Raw genomic sequence first — 21,195 nt, 5'->3', positions numbered from 1 at the left:
TTAATTGACTGAATGGCCAAGTGATATAAACAATTGTTAATAGTGATTACCCTTGAGTGCCTTGGATTTCTTAATCATTATTCAAAATACATTTACATTAACTGAAAACAATGTCAGAGCTGAAATGTTGATTGCTTCCACTTCTACTCGACCGTAGTGAGCCTGTTCAAACTGTAAATTTGGCCTGAATTTGGGTCTGATTTAGCATGGGTGAACCCAGACAAACCTAGCCTAGAAATCTAGACGCGCCCCTAGCGGCAGCAAATTACATTTGCTGCCAGGGATAGTCTAGCAACTCTCCGTTGGCTTGTGAGCTCCAGAAATCAAAACTTAATCAGGCCAATGAAATCGTGTATAGAGTGGTTAGGTGGGCTTAACATAATGATTGATGGCAGAGTTGCAACGGTTTGGCTTGAATTCCCTGCTACTTGAAAACAAATAAGATGGATGTTGCTGCTGGCAAACAGTGTGACACGAGTTAAGCTTTTATTAAGTTGGCAAACGTTTGAACTAGCCAACTAGCTCCGCTGGTGGGAAACGATGGGACTCATAAGCTGCCGCTGTCCTATTGCGTGCAGAGGGAATTTGAAAGACAACTGATTATCCCGCCCCTCGGACTGAGCACTGCGAACGGTGAGTGCCCAGACCCTACATTTTAATGTGGGTCTGGCTCGTCAGGCTATGACAAACCTGTTAGCAAATCTGAATTTGCTCTGTAAGGGCTTCTACACACAGTTGCGTTCCGTCAATGCATGCCAGTGGGTGTTCCCGACGGTAGCTATGCAAATGACTTAAGGTATAACCGTAATTTGATTAGCTGGTGCCGTCTGTTGTTCGCTTGTTCATAATTTGATTGGCTGGTGCCCTCCGTCGGTGCAGCAATAGCTAAACTTCCCAACGGGAGCGACGGGAGCAACGCGACGTAACGGACCCACAATTCAGTTCGGCAACGGATGACGTAAGCAGCGGGAGAAACGCGACGCGACGGACCCACAATTCAGTTCGGCAACGGATCACGTGAGCCCATTTAAAGTCCGTTGCCGAACTGAATTGTGGGTCCGTCGCGTCGCGTTTCTCCAGCTGCTCGCGTTGAGGAGTTCAGCTGTTGCTGCACCGACAGACGGCACCGGCCAATCAAGCCAATCGACGGACGGCACCAACCAATCACATTACGGTTTTACTTCAAGTCATTTGCATAGCTACCGTCGGGAACACCCACTGGAATGCGTTGACGGAACGCAGCTGTGTGTGGGAGCCGTTAGTCTGCCTGGAAAGGATCCCATTGACCTGATTCCAAAAGATCTAAAACCCAGGATCCAATCACAATTGCTTATCCGACATGCAGCGGGCTATAATGACAGACAGTGCAACCAGATATGGATGTGCATTTTCTTTGGAAATAAACAACTGCATTTTTAAAAAAAAGGTTTTAAAAAAACCTTTGCATAGATAGATAGACAGATAGATAGATAGATAGATAGATAGATACTTTATTGATCCCCAGGGGAAATTCAAGGTCTCAGTAGCATAGACAACACACACACATTCACTAACAGCTGAAAACATAATTAAAAGTATATAATATAAAAACACAACTAAGCAATAAGGACAGTAGAAGATAAAGAATATACTAAATATACTAAAATACAAATTATACTAACTAACACTTAATCTAAATCAATTCTAAAAACAGTTTCCACATAGAGGTGATTAATCAATCAAGAGGTGCTTGCAATGACTGAGGCAGGGACTAAGCCTGTGATTCTCTGTGCATAGTAAGGTAAGGTAAGGTGCTCTGTGTGAGTGAGTGTCACGGTGATAGTGCAATGGTGATAGTTGGTCATGGTGATAGTGCAAATGAGTAAGTCCAACAGTGCAAGAATAAGTCTATATATAGTATCTATATATCTATATATATAACTAGTTTAAGTTCGGCTGTGACATGGAGGGAGGGGTTATGCGTATGTGCTAATGTGCTAATATAGCACGCAAACAGTGAGGTAGAAAGACAGTGGTAAAAAGTGGCTAGTGGACAGACAGTATCCAAACATGGAGGGGGTGAAGAGGCAGACATATTAGGCAGAGAAGTCTATCTCTCCTCTTCCCTTAAGTGAAGCATTGAACAGTTCAATGGCCCTGGGGACAAATGACTTCCTCAGTCTGTCTGTTGTGCAAGGCAGTGAGCGAAGTCTCCAGCTGATCAGGCTCTTCTGCTTAACAATAGTGCTGTGGAGTGGGTGACACTCATTATCCAAGATGTTGATCAGTTTGTTCAGGGTCCTTTTGTCAGATATTGAAGTGATGCACTCCAGTTCAGCTCCCACTACAGAGCCAGCTTTCCTTACCAGCCTGTCAATTTGCATCCTGCATATACAAGAAAGAAGTGTTTGCGCAAGTAATGCACATTTCTACAAAGGGTCCTTGGCTAACTTCCATTGCAATCTTGGTAGTTAGAAGCATCATTCATGGCTTTGGTGTCTCTAGAAGGGGTAGTTCCAACAATCAATCGCAAAAAGTTTGGTGGTTGAAACGAGGTTGAGAGTAGTTGTTGAAACATTTGCAGTCATCAACGTTTTAATTGCATTAGTTTGACAAGAGTGACCCTCTATTCACCTTATTCTGCCATGCCCATTTTAGAAATGTATTTTCTTCCGCCTTGTGTTCAATCTTCTAGTTCTGGCTAGTAAGCTTCATTGGGATAAAACGGCAGAAAAGGATGGTTACCTTGAGAGGAAATGAAAAATGCCATCAGGAGGTCAGATGGCAAGATTGTACTTCGCCACCCAAGGCTATTCATGTTTACGGAGTGGGTAGATGATATGCGGCGGTGGCCTCCCATATCGTTGAAAACACTTAGACACACATCTGAAAATACTTACAAAACTGAACACCAATCAGCCAGCCACAAATAGGCCTCAGTTGAGCCATTTTGAGAACTTTGCAAGCATGGAGGCAGGGAGAGCCAGAGGTAGAGGAGGACAAAGAGAGAGAGGAGTAAGAGGTAGTCGAAGAGGCTATGCACCAAATAATATTTCAGATGATATTAGAGAAACTTTTTTGGATCATGTGTTAAATCATGGCCAATGAGGGAAGCTGGGCAGAATCCACCACATCTAAGCCGTATCGTAGTGCTCTAGAATCTTTGGTCATTAGGCTACAGAACAGCCGCTCCTAAGTCAGTGTTCCTAACTTCAGATAAGAAAGGTGTAGGCCTATTACCAAAATCACAACGTTTTAAATTTACATTCATTCATCTTGAGTATAAGGGTGTAATGGCAGCGATTGCAATAGTGGTTAGACACATCTTTGTCAACAACATCCATCACTAGTTTTCTTATCTTTCTTATCTTCTACTGTCTTATAGTACAGTGGAGTTTAGTTATATGTTTATACTTATACTTATGTTTACCATTTCTGCTGTAAGTGCATGTTGTGTGTAATGTCTGTATGCTACTGAGACCCTTGAATTTCCCCATGGGTAAATAAAGTATCTATCTATCTATCTATCCACTCATTCATGCCTGCCCATGAGCAGAGTTTGTAATTAAGAAAACACCACCAGAAACATTTTTTTACATTCATTATAAGTTGGTTGTGCATTCTCAACAATTACATGATGTAGCCTAGCTCTAGATGCTCTAGTAATTGTGTAGGACTAATTTTTCACCATCAACTGGACAGTGTTTTGAAATATGGAACTTGATATTTTCGACCAAACAACATTTTGTAGATACAGTTGAAACTAGGATGTTGTTTGAACGAAAGTTGAGTTATACCACTCTGGTTTAACAATGACAAAAGTAACTTTTCAAGAAATGCACCCCTGGCTAAAATGCGGGCCAACATCAAGGTTTGTGCAACTGTCAGTGTTTCCCACAGAATTGGATTCAATTTGTGGCGGTAGCTGACTTTGACAAAGGGGGGTTGGTATTAAGATCGTCTTGGTAGTGTATAGGTCTAATTGAGTGCCTGTCAGAGTTCACTTCAATGCAAGCAGTTTTGAACAAATTTGCGCAGCATGGTCACGATGCTAAGCGGATTTAATAGCAATTTAGCCAGACGTCTTCTATGCAATGCTTCTATGGGGCAACAACAATCCTTCAACAATCGTGAATATTTTGTTAAATGCACATGCAGAGGAGGGGCAGCGGGCTACGAGAGAGCGGGGCGGGGCAAGGAAAGGCTGCGTGCGTAAAAAGCGCAGCTCAATGGCAATGCAAGGATTTGACCTTATATTTAATTTAAATTAAATTAAACATAGAATATTCATCTGTGGCGGCCGATTTTTATTTCATGGCGCCCCGCCACAGATTAGTCATGTATGGGAAACAATGACTGTGTTCCTCAGAAGTTCAACCAACCTTATTTTTTCAAGTCACAGAGATACACATACAGTACATTCATACACAACAAAAAAAACTTTTTTTGCTCACTTGCATTATCCGTGCGTGCATTACCTTAGTCCGTCATCGCCCAGACATTCAGGTTGGCTGAGTCAGAGGTTTCCTTTCCTCTCAAAACACACTTTGATTGGACAGGCTTTCCTGATTTTGTTTGAGTCAAATTCTTGAGTTTGAATTTCCTTCCTTTTTCTTTGTTTACTTTGAAAAGGTTGAAACAGTTTTTAAATTGTTGTAAAATGTGTAAATGGAGTTTGAAAAGTGCTATACAGTAAATGCAAATAAAGCTTGTTATTATTATTCCAATTATGAGACTTTGTGACAACACCCACACCTTTCTAAAGTTAAAGATCTGCAACTGATCAAATCAGTCACACAAAAAAGACAACACACTCAGTCTGAATGAGTGCTTTTTGACTGCCTGCAACCCCCCCGCACACATACACACACCTGGTAATAATTGATGACAAGATGCTGGTGCTCGGTCTGAAACACTATATAATTCATTCCAACGATGCTCTCTCACTCTCTCTAACACACGCGCACACATACACACACACAAAGTGAGTTAAAGCAGCACTATGCAAGTTTTGATATTTACACATTTTTGTCTGTCCTCACTTCACACTCAGCATACAAATGAAGGATTTGAGGAATGAATTTCAAAATGAATCCAAAACTATTTGCCTGATAAAAGGATTTCTCAAATGGCAAATTGTTGCAAAGTGGTGTTATAATACACCACTTCTGGGAGTTAGATATGCTCCCCATATCTGAAATGTGTTGAAAAACATTAATGGGCCATATTCGTGATTGCATCCTCCCTAAACAGTTTTGGACAAGCGGACACTGTTCTGGCCCGTTACAGATCATTCTGGGGGATTTCGCTCTCTTTCTCTTTTCTTTCTGTGTCTGTCGATGAAACAGAACAGGATCGTGGTGGACATGCAGGACAGAAGCTGTTTACAAAAAGCCTTTCATGAGAGCCAGCCTGCAAGGAACGGCCAGATGATGGCTACTGTTTCAGCAGAGGTCGCCGCAGGCAACTGAACAGATGCTTCCTTCCCACGAAACACGGTTACACACACACACACACACACACACACACACACACACACACACAAAAGTGCAGAGATGCACAGGCGGACATACAGTACTGTATATACACATGCAGACATCCAACATACATCAGAAACACCCACTTCCAGAGTGGGTGAAAAAAAGTCTCCATCCTGTTCTTCCAAAGGGCCGCGTGTTGAGTAACAAGTTGCAAGGAAGTCTGCAGAAAACAGACAGGCAGGAGCGGGGAGTACTGAGCGTTCTGTCATCTCTCCATGGCCAGCATGGCCGTCTCTTATCACCACATCCTCCCACAATGTCTTTGAGGTAACTCTGGAGTACATTCCTCACCCCCCCTCACCCACACCCTCCCCTTCCACACACACACACATTCTCCCAGCATAGTTGTCTTCCCCAGCCACGTTTCTCAAGTTTCTGCTGAAATGCTCAAGTTCACATCTCCGGATCCTTCACGACCTCCATCATCACCATAACGGTCTCCGTGCTCCTGAAGCAAATGGACCAGAGTTAGCATGTAAGCAGACAGGTCAGCTCTATAATAATAATACATTCATCAGTATTCATTTACACCCACTGCTACAGAAAGGAGAGGTGTGCATGGATGAGCAAATATCCACATATCCATTTGCAGAAGATCTATTCAAATGCCATCATCTGAATTTGGACATTCTTAAGCTCAGGATTATGGGAGGGTATGGGTAACATAGAACATTTTCACATCTGCTAAACACCAATAATGACAATGATACTTTTGTTTATGCATATTTATAATAGTTTAGTCTTATCTAAGTTTAGGTATTGTTATTCTATCTCTTGTAGAGTAATACGGCACTAGACACACTAACGTTTTTTTTTTACATTTGCCATTTACTGTAGCCTTCTGTCCAGCCCAGCAAGAAGCCACATAAATGTTTATTCTTACATACATATGGTCAGGGATGGGCAGTATTTCTGATACATTTATTTCAAATATGTAAAATATTATTTTGTAATTTGTATTTAAATGGGATGATGGAAATGCCCTCACATTTTGTATCAAAATATTTTTAAATACTGCAAAATACTTTCTGAGATTAGCGTGATGACATCATACACATACACTCATCTTGAAATCTTAAATATCAAAGTTATCTTCCTTAAACACTGATGTTGCCGTACTAAGTACATCTAAATGCCTTCTCTCAGTACATGCCACTTGTATAACACAATGATGTTGAAATTACATGAACATTTCATGAAAACAACTTAACTTAAAGCATCACTAAAGAACCTTTGCTCTCCGGGTTTATTTTGAAATAAAGTATGAAAATAACTGAATTCCTGTTGCATAGCAGCTCTTTTCCATTTCGATTTCGGAGGGGCAGTGTTCCTACACGAACACAGTAAGTTGGTCGGTAATCACCTATACAGGGCTGCTCGGACAATGGCAGAAGTGCCGTTCATCATGTTATGAGGTTATGTGCCATCAAAATGATTTTAGAAACGTTATATGCTAAGGTAAAAAAAAAAAACTCTTAAGGGGACCTTTAAACAATTTTATTGAAATTACTTGATCAAATTCACAGCATGAACCAGTTTTGTAAACGGAAAGAGAAATGAAACACAGTAGTTGCATGTGAGTGTTGAGTAACTGAAAATAGTACAAATGCTATGTGGTTTAAATCAGACCTGGCCACTGATCATTCTCATCATTCATTTGAATTAGTCATTGAGTCATTGTTGCTGATGCAAAGTAGACTATCTATTACCGAATATCAAGAAAGTCAATTAGGATATCATTATGAGTCATTAAGGGAAAGTTATTTGAACGTGAGTTACTTTAGAACAAACCTTTATCCTGGTGACCATAATGTTATATTGGGATGTCAGTAACAGGGGATTCAGCATGTTTGATTATGGAATGCCTTGTCAGGTAGAGACATTGTGTACTGAATCAACTCACCCAGTGTACTGTAAAATTTCATAGTCCGTTGAAAATAAGTATTTTAGTATTTTCAAAATATAAAATACAGTATTTTTTTATTTTATTTTGATACATTTATAAGTCAGGTATTTAGTATTTTATTTCCAAATACATTTTGATGTATTTTTGCCTATCCCTGCATATGGTATGCTCATGAAAGGTAGTAGCTGTGTTAGGCAGCTGTACAGTTTTAAAATGAATGTGTTAAAGCAACACCAAAGAACTTTCCCTCTGTCACACGCACCATTTGTTTATCCAGCACCGGCTTTGCAAATAACAATGTCCACAGACAAGCTAGAACATGTTGCATGATTTTATGAAAGTATGATGTATTTTCGACATCAGATGCAAGTCAAATTTTAGTTTCTTATGTCTCATTCCATCGAACTACAGATCCGCTACCCGATCCGGCAAACTTACATAGTGCGGTTATAGCCGAAGCGAATGCAGAAAGTGCCGTTCACCATGTTATGAGTTGATGAACCACTGAAACGATTTTGGAAACATTATTTTAAGGTACAAAAACTCTTTGGTGTTGCTTTAAAAAGAATGTTTCACACACACACAAAAGAGTGTGTGTGTGAAAGCCTCTGGCAACTGACCCCCATAACTTGGATGTTGCTCTATGAGGGGCAAGGGAAGGAACCGATAATTTATAGTATGTTCAGAATGCTCAGCTGCTGATAAATTTTAAGTGTACCTCTCTGGACTCATCACTGAGTGTTCCTGTAGGCTCTCTCGCGCAGCTCCGTACTGAGACTCAGGGCCTGACAGCACAGCTGTACTCTGGGGTCTTGTAGATTCATCTCTGCTGGAGTCATTGGAACAGACTCCTCTCCTCTGTGCTACCTAGATGACAGAGACAAATTCCTGGTATGAACAATACAAATAGTTGAAAAATCAAGCTTTCACATTTCCAGCCAATAATGGACAGGGATTCCGAGGCCATCACACACACCCGCATGAGACCAACTCCAGCTGAAAAAACAGAAGACAGAATCCATTTTGTCTAACATTACCCAGACCTCTGCAGCTTTAATTTCAGCCCCTGCCCTCTCATTTCAAAGGTCATTACAACTTCCAACACTTTCCATCACTTGACAAATATAACACTTCTTTTTCTTTACAGTATATATAATTCATGCATGCATAATCAGTCCTGAATTATTATCCCCATTTTATATTTTTTATTAATTTTAACAGTACCTTAACGGAGTAATTTCTTTTAATTAAGTATGTATTGTTTTCAATTGTGTGTTGTGTGATGTCGGAATGTCCTGCTCTGCCTTAGCAAAGCCCATGGTCTATTAGTTAGCTATATAACTGCATAAGCTAGACAAACTGTCAGTTAAGCTTCATTGGACTTATTTAAATGGCAAGCAAAATGCAAAGTCTAAAGTGTAACTCAAGCTCGTGGGTCAGCTCAATGCTTTTACACAACATCAAATGCACGAGAAGGTCTGTCACTGACTGACTGACTGACTGTTCTTTATCCATATGGTCTTATCCAGCCTTTGGGCCCTATCATGAGTCTAAAGCGCATCGTCACTAGTCAAAAGCTTATTCAAATTTAGTAGGATGTCCAGTCCACATTGGGAGTGTTTTCGTTATCAAACGTCGAGCGCAAGGCGCAACAAGGTGTTCCTAGGTTTCTTAATCAGTCATGGGTGTGTTTGGGGCGTAACATCATTTAAATCAATGAGAATGACATGTCATTCCCTTTAACGGCGCAAAGCGCGACGTCAAAAAATGCATCAGTATGTTGACAGTCAACGGTGCATTTGAAGGAGTCTGCTTGCGAGACCGTATGGAACAGTCATTCCACTAAACCATGCTTTACTAAAACCTAGCATAGGCTTTATGCATTTGCACGCGTCTATTATTTGAACTCATTGGCAAAGTGAAACTAACTTCACCATGGTGTTAGTCAACGACAAGGCAGTTATATGCAGTAATTTACTTTCACTATTGACTGACAATGGATTTCCATCGAAAACATAGGCTGGAAAAAGCAACACTTACCCTAACAACGTTTATACTGCAGAGGAGTTGCTTATATCTCGTGATAGTGCGTCTTCAGCTGTGCTCTCGCCTAATCACTTTTAACCGTCATTACCAATTTGCAAAATGCATTGTGAGATGTATTTCGAGATGTATAGAATCTTTATTCTAATTATGTTTCCCATTGTAGCCTAATCGTGTAATTTCTAATGTTTTGCATGGATGTGCGCTGGTGCGTGTTCATGGAGGATAGAAGGATGGTGTGTTGTGCACCCGCCAATATGACTGTTGACAATGCGCTCTTAAAATAATATATAAACAACATATAATATAAAATAACATATAATCGCCAGAGACTTCTGACCAGGTTTCTCTTGGTCAGTGGCGTAATGCGTTTTAGGTGGTGTACAATAGCGATTTTTAGACAATGCGCTAGGCCACTCCCTAGGTTGTTAATTACCACACCCCTGGGCACATTGTTTAAAAAATAGACGTGCAAAATAAGAAAATAAACTTTGCGACGGGTTGAAAACGAGTTTATGCCATGCGCCATGGTGCAAAATAGGGGCCTTTATCTCCACTGTGAGTTATGTTAACAGGTCCGAGCACGCTGACACAGCAAACACATTTTTCCAGGTTTTTCAGCAGTACCAAGTGGAGAAATACCCAAAATAAATCTTGGTGTGACATGACACCCTGTATGGCCTGGAGGTGTAACGGAAAAGTCCTCGGCAAGCAGGGGCGTCAGACTGGGGGTAAAACCAGTACTGATTAGGACCCCAAGGGGAGGGAGGGCCCTTGAAAAATCTGGAATATATTTTATTATATTTATTATGGGGCCCTTCAGGACTGATTATGCATAGGGCCCAGGATCTTGTGCTACGCCCCTGTCGGCAAGCATCACAGTATTGCACCAAATCTCATTAAAAAGCAAACCCTTTCGATAAGTGTTCAATGCGTCAACAAGAAATTGTAAGACAATGGGAATGTTTATCTTTCTTTAGGTTGATAAAGCAGTCAGTTTTTATTGCAGTAAAGGACAGTAATGAAGCCTGCGTGACATACTCAGGATTCAGCAGAGTTGGGAGTAAGTCACACATGTGCAAGTCACAAGCAAATCCAAAGTCCATTTTTAACAATCAAGCAAGTCAAGTCATAGCTTGGCTCAAGCAAGTCACAAGTTAAGTCATAGAAATTTGTGATGATTTACCTACGTTTTCATTTTTAAATACAGTAGTTATGAGTTTCATTTGCAACAAAAGATTGATGTTTTTGCTACTCCTTACTCAAAAGGCATTGCATTTAAGCCACAAACTTCTGAACGATTCAAGTTGCACCTGTCATCTCCAGGGACTTAGCCTAAATTGGCCCTGTCAGCCCAAATGATGTTGAAAAAATAAACTAATCAATCAATCAGATGAGGCTACAGTCCATGTCACTACCAAACTTTGGCAAGCGCGACAGCGCAACCCTCGTGCTGCATAAGCTATGGGAAGAGGTTTTGGGATCCTCAATGCCTATTGTACATAACCCCAACATGTGTAGTAGGCTAAAACGTGTCTATGCTGATTGCTGGCAGTTTACTATGGAGCCTGGGAGGTGTCATTACAAGATATTTTTGTATATCGAGAGAATCTGTGCTCATTTTAGTAAATTGTGGTCTCATTTGTCTAGATTGTGTGCACAATTTAGTATATTTGAGTTTGGTTCCAAAATGCTACATCCTCCATGTACATCCTCCAATTTTCATAAATAATTTTTTACATTTTGTTTTCCAGGTAATTTCAGTGCAATTGTAATTGGGTTATTGTCATTAGATTTTGTTGTCATTAGATCAAAACAGCAAAACTAAAATTGTATTGATATTACCTGAAATATACAATTAAATAACATGACTTAATGTTTAAAAAGAATGGAGATATAGCGTTTTGGAACCAAACTCTTCATTTAGTGTCCACTACATAGTGGTCTGGTTTTACTAAATTGTGCACTCATTTTACAAAAATCAAGTACAACCCACAGGGACACCCCCCCCCCTAAACTTTAGACCCAAATTGTTTGTTAAGCAGTTCAGGAGTCAGTGAGACAGACTTACCATCCATGTGCCCAGAGATAATATGCATAAGACAGGGACAAGTAGCACGATTGGAAGGCTTGTTTTTAGTCTCTCTCCAATGAGACGCTGACTCTCCCGACCTGTGGGAACAGATTAATCTATCATTTTTAAAATGTAATTTGTTTAATTCTCTCTTTCTCTTTTGTAGACTACTCTTTCCTCGCTTGATCTCTCTTTCTCTCTCTCTGTTTGTCTGTTTGTCGTGGTGGTGGTGTGCCTGATAGAGAAAGAGAGAGAGACAGAAAGACACAGACAGAGATTGTGTGCCTGTAAGCATGCACAGGTGTGCGTGTGTGTAGTATGTGTATATGCATGTGTGTATATGAGCATTTGTGTGGGAGGCCGTACTGAGGCATTTTTGCAAGGAAGGAAGGGAACGGGGTGGCATGTATGTGCAGTATCTGTGTGTGTGTGTGTGTGTGTGTGTGTGTGTGTGTGTGTGTGTGTGTGTGTGCTTGTGTGTATGGGGGTCCAGCTTCAGTTTCTGTCTTATCACCACAACTGTACCTGTCACAGCTTATTACTCCCTAGCTCTGCCATATCAGTCGAATAAATTATCATCCTATTAATCATCCTATTAATGTTTCATTTATCAATCACATTCAGTATATTTATCCTCAAATTCCTGGAATACTTGGAGACTAGGCTGGGTGAACCCAACCTAATCTGACGGCGATTTCTTTTTCGCCCTGCAGCTCAGGCTGGAAACCTGTGCATCTTTTTCTGCTGCTTTCGTTTTTTGCCGGGGCCAATCACAAACTGGCTTATCAAGCTGGCACGCTATTGGCTATTAATCCCTACTGAGTTTTTGCGTCGTTCTGCAAACATTACCCGATTCTTTGGTCAGATTGGTGAATGACTATACAATTGCGTACAGAGTCATTTGAACTATGCCCGTTGATCACACCTCTTGTGCAGTAGAAAATACTGCAATGTTAAATCTGAAAAGATTGAGCTTGGTCTGGTGAAAGCCAGATTACTTGGAGACAGAAATGAGATGATATGTATCAAAGTCAAAGTCAAAGTCAAAGTCAGCTTTATTGTCAATTTCTTCACATGTTCCAGACATACAAAGAGATCGAAATTACGTTTCTCACTATCCCACGGTGAAGACTAGACATATTTTACCAATTTAGGTCCACAGACAAACATAACATTCAAGTAAACAAAAAAGTAAGTAAATAAGTAAATTAGAGGGCACATATAATAATGAAAAAATAAGAGCAGCAAAATTTGGTTGAAATTGTGCATAGACAGTCAATAAAATACTAGTGCAAAGTCAGGCCAATAAAAGGCTTGGGTAGTTCTGTTTGACCTAAGTAAGAAAGAAAGTGGCATAGTGGTGCAAGTTATGTAAGAGCAGCAGAAGTGTTGTGTTTTCAGGACAACAACACCAAGTTGTAAAGTGTACAAGTGTGCAAGTGTGCAAGTGGAGTAGTGCAGGCGGCCATTTTTGGTCCAATGTCCAGGATGTTATGTAGCTGAGGGTGGAGGGGGGAGAGGAGGGAGAGAGTTCAGCATCCTTACAGCTTGGTGTATGAAGCTGTTGGTGAGTCTGGTAGTGCGGGAGCCGCGAGGCTTCTGTACCTCTTCCCAGAGGGCAGTAGATCAAACAGATTGTGAGCGGGGTGGCTTGCATCACTCACAATTTTGGTCGCCTTGCGGGTGAGGTGGGTGGTGTAAATGTCCTTCAGGGAGGGGGAGTGAAGCACCAATAATCCTTTCAGCTGTGTTCACTATGCGCTGCAGGGCTTTCCTGTTGTATTCAGTGCAGCTTCCGCCCCCACACAGCGATACAGCTGGAGAGGATGCTCTCAATGGTGCCTCGGTAGAATGTGGTCATGATGGCTGGTGGAGCACTTGCTCGCCTGAGTTTCCGCAGGGAAGTACAGGCGGTGCTGAGCTCTCTTCGCCAGTGATGCAGTGTTGGTGGTCCAGGAGAGGTCTTCACTGATGTGCACCCCAGGAATTTGGTGCTGCTCGCTCTCTCCACCACAGCACTGTCGATGGTCAGTGGCAGGTGTTGGGTGTGACCTCTCCCGGAAGTCAACAACAATCTCTTTGGTCTTGCTGACGTTCAGCAGGAGGTTGTTGTCCCTGCACCACGTGGTCAGATGGTCGACCTCTAACCTGTATTGAGTCCATTAAGCCCTTAGTGATGAGACCCACCAGATTTGTGTCGTCAGCAAATTTCACTATGTGATTGTTGCTGTAGGTTGCAGTGCAGTCATCAGGCCAGCAGGGTGAAGAGCAGCGGACTGAGCACGCAGGCTTTGGGGCCCCTGTGCTCAGTGTGATGCTGCTTGAGGTATTGTTGCCAACATCGCACTACTTGGGGCCTCTGACAGAGGAAGTCCAGTAGCCAGTTGCAGAGGTAGGTACTGAGTCCCAGTTTGTCAAGTTTGCAGATGAGTTGTTGTGGTATTATGGTGTTGAATGCAGAACTGAAGTCTATAAACAGCAATCTCACATATGAGTCTCTTTTTTTTTTTTGGGTGAGGGCTGGGTGGAGGGCAGAGCAGATTGCATCCTCTGTAGACCGCTTGGCTCGGTATGCAAACTGGAAGGGGTCCAGGGTGGGGGAGAATGGCTTTGATATGTGACATGACAAGCCGCTCAAAGCACTTCATGATGATGGGTGTCAGTGCCACAGGGCGGTAGTCATTGAAGCAGGATGGAGCAGTTTTCTTCGCACAGGTATGATGGTGGCAGCTTTGAAACATGATGGGGACGATGGCTTGCTTCAGGGAAGTGTTAAAGATGTCTGTGAAGACATCCTTAAGCTCCCCCTGCGCAGTCCTTCAGCGCCGACCTGGGATGTTGTCTGGACCTGTTGCCTATACGGGTGTTGATAGCAGCAAGTGTCCTCTTCACGCGCTGTCGGCAGAGAGGCACAGGGGCTGCTCATGTAGAGGGGGATGGGTCTTCTGTGGGCAGGTGCTGTTTTTTGTGCTTCAAAGCGAAAGCAAAGAAGCGGTTCAGGTTGTTGAGCAGAGGAATGTTGCTCTCACAGCTCTGTGGCGCGGGCTTGTAGTCCGTGAGGGCCTGAATGCCCTGCCATAGGCTTTGTGCGTTCCTGCTGTCTTTGAAGTGGGTGGTTATCTTGTGAGTGTATTCCTTTTTGCTTCCTTGATGCCACAGGACAGGTTGGCTCTCGCTGTTTTCATGCCAGCTTCATCCCCAGCTCTGTAGGCTTTGTCTCTGGCCCTTAGCAGCCTGAGGACATCCCCTGTCAGCCATGGCTTCCAGTTAGCCAGTGATGATGTCTTTTGTGTGGGTCACATCATCGATGCACTTGGTGATGTAAGAGGTTACAGTGTCTGTATACTCCTCTATGTCTGTCCGGTTGTTGTAAGTGGCTGCCTGCTTAAACATTTCCCAGTCTGTTGTGTCAAAGCAGTCTTGAAGAGCATCGGAGGCTCCCTCAGGCCACACTTTTACCTGCTTACGAACCCGGTTTGTTCGCTTTTACCCTTTGTCTGTATGCGGGCATTAGCATAACAGTGATATGGTCTGAAAGTCCAATGTGGGGAGGGGGGGTGGCTTTGTATGCCTTTTTGTGTGTAGTGTAGACCAGGTCCAGGATGTTATCTCCTCTTGTTGGAAAATCAACATGCTGGTGTAGCTTTGGAAGTACAGTTTTGAGATCAGCATGGTTAAAATCTCCAGTGAAGATGGTGAAACCGTCTGGGTGTGCCGTCTGTTGTTCACTGACAGCCTGGTACAGTTCACTAAGAGCCGCGTTCTTATCGCTGTTGTTGTTGGTGGCGGGATGTATACTGCGACTAGCAGAATCGCAGTAATTTCCCTTGGCAGGTAAAAAGGACGGCACTTTATGATCATAAACTCTGCCAGTGGTGAGCAGTGTTTGCATACTACTACAGTGTCCCGGCACCATTCGTCACGGATGTAAACACAGATTCCTCCTCCTCGTGATTTACCTCCCTTTACAATGGCCCTGTCTGCTCGATAGCATGCTAGCTGCTCCAGTTGTACAGCAGAGTCCGGAATGTTGTCATTTAACCAAGTCTCAGTGAAGACGAGCACACAGCAGTTACTTACTGTCCGGTTCGTTGATCTCAGCAGTCATATGTGATCCATTTTGTTGTCCAGTGATCGTACATTTGCCAGGAGAATGGACGGTATGGCTGGGCGAGTTGGGCTGGCCGCTAACCTGGCCCGGACGCCTCCGCAAATTGCAAGCTCATCGTCCTGCACGTTGTTAGTTAATCTTTAAGCTAAGCTTCTGCAAGCACTAGTCACTCAAGCAGTCTTGTTCAAAGGGTTGAACATCTGCAAGCTCAATTCCCTTCCATAACTTTAAATCAATCATAGAATTTGAGTCACAGGTGGTCGAATCCATCATCCTCATCCTCATCAAATCATCAGTTTATTTTATTAATAGTATATTCTTCATGTGTCTCTGTCTGTCTCGCTTTCTCTGATTCATCTCCCGAGCTCAACCGGATAATACAACATGCACTGTTTAATATTGTTATGCTCTATTTCAGAGAGGATGACCATCTAAGCATTCTGGTGGGTATCTTTATTTCTTATTCTTTGGGGTAGGCTCGCCCCGCCGTCTCATACCGGCAGGATCTGAAAGGGTCTGCACACTTTCGGTGACCTGGACCGAGGGACGGGCCTATGCCAAAGACTGTCTTATTGTTGCTTATGCCTTTTGTATATCCTTTGATGGATTAAAACGTGTGTTAACTTTCATTGTACCTCCCTGAGTCTTTCTGATAGAAATGCAAGAGAGAGACAGCGATACAAAGAGAGAGAGACAGAGAGATTGTTTGTGCGTGTAACCAGCGTTGTGTTGAACCTGCGCGATTCAGCCCTGCACACACCCGGACTCGAACCTGCGAATAGCAGCACCTCGGATCGGGAGGCGAGCACGCTAACAATTGAGCCAATAGCCCAGGCTAGTGGCTCGCATGCCAGCAGCACTCTTGAGGCGTCGGGGAGTGAGGTTTATCAACGTTCCAAAAGCACAGCTAAGCTAGCTGGCATCCGTTACACTCACCCCCCTAAACCTCACTCCCGATCTGGGTCACGGCACCAATGTAACCTGCGTTGTGTTGAACCTGCGCAATTCACCCCTGCACACGCCCGGACTCAAACCCCCGAACAGCAGCACCTCGGATCGGGAGGCGAGCACGCTAACAATTGAGCCAATAGCCCAGGCTATTGGCTCGCATGCCAGCAGCACTCTTAAGGCGTCAGCGAGTGAGGATTACCAACGTTCCACAAGCACAGCTAAGCTAGCTGGCATCCGTTACATGCACACGCGTGGGTTTGTCTACTTTTGCATGCGTGAGTGTGTGTGTGCGTGCGTGCATATGTAGAGGTGTGTGTATGTGTCTGTGTGTGTGTGTGTGTGTGTGTGGTGTGTGTGCATGCGCTTGTACCTGGTGTGGCAGAGGGAGGCAAAGTGGATGGGCAGGGAGGTGGGGCACACTCCAATATCCCAGAAACATTGGCAGCTGTGCTGAAAACCTCTTTTACATGATCAAAATAGCGATCAGTTGGCCAGTGGGCTGTCCTGAAATGGCACTCGTATGCTTGCATTGCCAGGTCCTTAGGACAGAACAGGACAATGAAATAAATAAATAAAACGTACAGTATACAGCATTAAGTAGTACATTACTACTCCCCAATAAATAAATTAACTTAAATGCAAAAGTTATGAAAGTCACCAGTTCCTCGTTGCCAAGCATGAAGCGAAGACCCTGGAGCATAGTGATGAAAATGGTAATGTTCTCCCGGTTGATTGACAGGTTACTAAACTTGTGAGCAAGGTGCTTCAGGCTTTGCTCCACAGGATAAAGATTTAACTGCAACCAGCACTTTCCTGTCTGGGTGAGAAAGCATGCATAGGGAAGACATCAGCATATATTGTGTTAGACTGATGTGTAGCAGATACACAGACAGATGGACAGACAAATAGACAAACAGACAGATAGAAAGATGCATCTTATTAAGGATTTGTTCAGATTTCATCAGTGTAGACATAATGCCTAACATAACTAAAAATATATATATATATCTTTTAAATATGTCATAAAACAGAAATTCAGGATTTATTTACTGACGTCAACTTAAAGGGATGGGTAATTTCACCCTAGGGTCCTTTGCACCTAGCCTGGGTGCTATTCCGAACTTAGTTCCGCCCCGCGGGAAGAGTTTGACAACGTCAGGCTACTTTGCACCATGACCACGTGCCAAACATCCCCCCAAAAGATGTTTTCCCTGGGTCAAACATTGTCATAAAACAGAAATTCAGGATTTATTTACTGACGGATAGGTCGGAGTAATTTCACCCTAGGGTCCTTTGCGCCATGACCTCGTGCCAAACATCCCCCCAGAAGATGTTTTCCCTTGGTTGAACATTATCAGCCGAATGTGTTGGTGCAGGCGCTAATGGAACCAGCGGTGTATCTCGTAAATTACCCCACTAATAATGCCTGGAATGGCACCAAACTTCCACAGTAGTACAAATAGGGTCTGTACTCATAAAACAAGGCATTAAAACGTTTGTACACACCAGAAGTTTATTTAAATAACACTTGCCTGATGGTTTCTCTGCTGCTACTGCTGCGTCACATGCGTGTGTGTGTGTGTGTTTATATGTGTACGTGTGAGTGACGTCGACGCAGCAGTAGTGGTTTTAGAGTGATATTCTAGAGAGACAGAAAATGTCACAGAAAGATAATGGGAACGAGATGAAGAAATAGTCCAAGTTTGGGCTCAATCCTGGGGCCCTATGGTTAGTTTATCTACCTCTTATTAGAATTTATCCACCTGTCAAAAGAGTTTATTCACCAATTGCAACTTTTAACATTCAAAAATCAAACTGTTACACAATATGTACACTCATCAACACTCTAGGAACCTTTTAAAGGAATCAAATCAGAGAATCATTAGTGTGCTCTTTCAGGCTGTACAAGCGGTGTGCAAACTTTTCATTATCTTTCCACCAAAAGAAATGCACGAGATGGCTGCTGTTCATTTTGAATCAAATTCCGACTACATTCAGATAGGCCATACTCATGAAACATTGGTACAAAAAAAATAGTGCCGTCATAGTGACTGGCAGAGGTTTCGTTATCCAGAAAATTTGTGGGTCTGGCTCGTCAGGCTAACAAAATGCACTTTTCAGTCATTTTTATGCACAAATTGGTGTTTCATTTTAAATCTAAACCACTTCCACAACTCATATTAGGAAAAGTATAATGGACAGACAATTTGACTGCATCAGGCCATTTTTTAATATCTTACAAATGCAATGTGAAAAAAGTTTAGTGAACACATAATGTTAACAGACATAGTGGGTGTTGTAAGTAAAGGTAAAAATTCCGTCCAACAGAAATTTGACATTAGTCTTAGAAAGAGCTCAACAGACTGACTCCATTTGGCAGAGGGTATACCTTTTCTATACTTCATACCAAAGCAACAACCTCCCAACAACATGCCCAGAATGAAACACTAGGCTGGCAGGGCTACCCGAAGGACCCAAAATCATATGGAGAGCTACTCTTTTGAAACAAACAGAGCCTCACTCCTTTTTGCGAGGGTAATCCTCCAAAATAATAGATTTTTACATTTAAGTTATTTTTACATTTAAATCAATATTATGTAGGCCTGTGAAACTTTATAAACGTAGCACAAAAAGTAAAGAAATTTGTGTTTGGTAGATTATTTCTCTGTGGTAACAATGTTTTTGGCAATACATCTTATACTGTTGGAAAGCCTGTTTAGTACCCTTTCAAATGGTGCCCTATTTGGAAATATTAGCACTTGTGGGATGAGCAGCAGCAATGAGTATGTGGGTTGTGCCCATGAAAAAATTGCCAAATCTTCTCTGCCAAGAGGTGATTGTCTGACAGGCAGAAATGTTTAGCTTATTAATAACAAAATGGGGCCAGTGTTCATTGCTTACTTAGTCCCCTTGAGACAGTATTACAAACTGGGTGGAGCATTACTTCATCCTTGGCAATCTTTCCTCCAGAACATTTGGCATCAAAGTCAAAGTCTGATTTATTGTCAACTTCTTCACATGCCAAGACATACAAAGAGATCGAAATTACGTTTCTCACTATCCCACGGTGGAGACAAGACATATTCTACCAATTTAAGTCCACAGACAAACATACTGTAACATTCAAGTAAACAATAAAAAGTAAATAAGAAGGCACATACAATGAAGAAATAAGAGCAGCAAAATTGGGTTGAAATTGTGCAATTGTGCATAGACAGTCAATATAATAGTGCAAAGTCAGGCCAATAAATGGCTGAGGTAGTTCTGTTTGACCTAAGTAAGCAAGTGGCATAGTGGTGCAAGTTATGTACAGGTAAGAGCAGAAGTGTGTTGTGTTTTCAGGACAACAGGACAACAGCAACAAGTTGCAAAGTGTGCAAGTGTACAAGTGGAGTAGTGCAAGGCAACCATTGTGGGTCCAAAGTTCAGGATGTTATGTAGCTGAGGGTGGAGGGGGGAGAGAGTTCAGCATCCTAACAGCCTGGTGTATGAAGCTGTTGGTGAGTCTGGTGGTGCGGGAGCGCAGGCTTAAATCATTTTGATCATTCTGAAACCTTTTGATCATTCTCTGTTTCCTATCCTGTTCTCTGTTTCCTCTCCTCTCCTGCTCCCCTTGCCTGAACACTTTCTTCTCCTTGCCTCCTCTCGTCTCTCCTGTTAACAGTGTCCCATTAACCATCTCAATTTACAGAGGATTTATGAATATCTACTTTTGTTATCCTGTAAATCATGTCATGAAAACAGCCTTGAAAGACAGCCAATGAGATTCCATTCTCAGCCTAGACTCGCCTTTGAGCTTTCACGATTGGTTGCTGATACAAAGGAAAGGTCCATATATGGATCACATAGCGTGATACAGGAAAAACAGAGCTTTCCAACGGCCTATAGACAGATTTTTTAGTTGGGCATCTGCACAGTATGCAGCCTCAAACCCAGCTTGGATGTATAGGAGTTGGTGTTGAGTGTAATAGTAGATAGCTGGTTCATAGCTGTGTAGTAGGTTAGGTAAATCCCCATCCTGATGCTGTCGGTACTGTTGGTACAGAAAAAGAAAAAGAAAACCATTGGCCCTGCAGCCAACAGCTGGGGCATTATTTTTAAAGATGCCCCCAGAGTGTGGCACTACTGTCTTTAACATCAGTGTTTATGTCAATTATGATCAAATTTGACCACTTTGCCACATTGCCCACCCAAAATTTCCACCAGCCCACCCAAATGTAGTAGGCTAGAACCGGCCCTGTAAGGCAATATCCACTCTGAGAATGGTTAGGCCTACATCAAAATCCACGCTGAGAATGATTACGTCCATGGTTAGCAAACATTTGGACCTTATGATTCTGAATGGCTAGTTATGAATGTGTGGGTCAGTGCTGTGCTTATGTTGGAAGGATGTTATATGAATGCATTTCTGTCGTAATAATTAAGGCACAAGGCACACTGCTCAGTAGGTTAAGGGCGATTTCATTCAATAACATTTAAGCTACAGTGCAGAGGAAACTATAGCTAGGAATTACCACTACATCTGTCAATACTAGTACTAGAGGATCGGAGTGGAAGAGTTGTTTTCAAAAGTTTTTTGAAGACAGAGAGG

At 42.5% G+C, this 21,195-nt stretch overlaps 1 protein-coding gene across 1 annotated transcript; it reads right to left on the bottom strand.

The window, feature by feature from the left end:
- Positions 1 to 4,305: 4,305 nt before the first annotated feature.
- kitlgb (kit ligand b) lies at positions 4,306 to 20,621 on the bottom strand. The gene is made up of 7 exons (XM_048268809.1): positions 20,537 to 20,621; positions 19,549 to 19,616; positions 17,263 to 17,421; positions 16,975 to 17,143; positions 11,540 to 11,640; positions 8,144 to 8,292; positions 4,306 to 5,967 (listed from the first exon to the last, which is right to left on the bottom strand). The coding sequence occupies exons 1-7, from the start codon at positions 20,619 to 20,621 to the stop codon at positions 5,913 to 5,915; spliced, it is 786 nt and encodes a 261-aa protein (XP_048124766.1). The 3' UTR covers positions 4,306 to 5,912.
- Positions 20,622 to 21,195: the final 574 nt, after the last annotated feature.

The sequence above is a fragment of the Alosa alosa genome, chromosome 17, assembly GCF_017589495.1.
Source record: "Alosa alosa isolate M-15738 ecotype Scorff River chromosome 17, AALO_Geno_1.1, whole genome shotgun sequence".
NCBI classification, from domain to species: Eukaryota; Metazoa; Chordata; class Actinopteri; order Clupeiformes; family Clupeidae; genus Alosa; species Alosa alosa.
The sequence above is the reverse complement of the archived record's forward strand: the minus strand, read 5'-3'. Positions and strand labels throughout refer to the sequence as shown.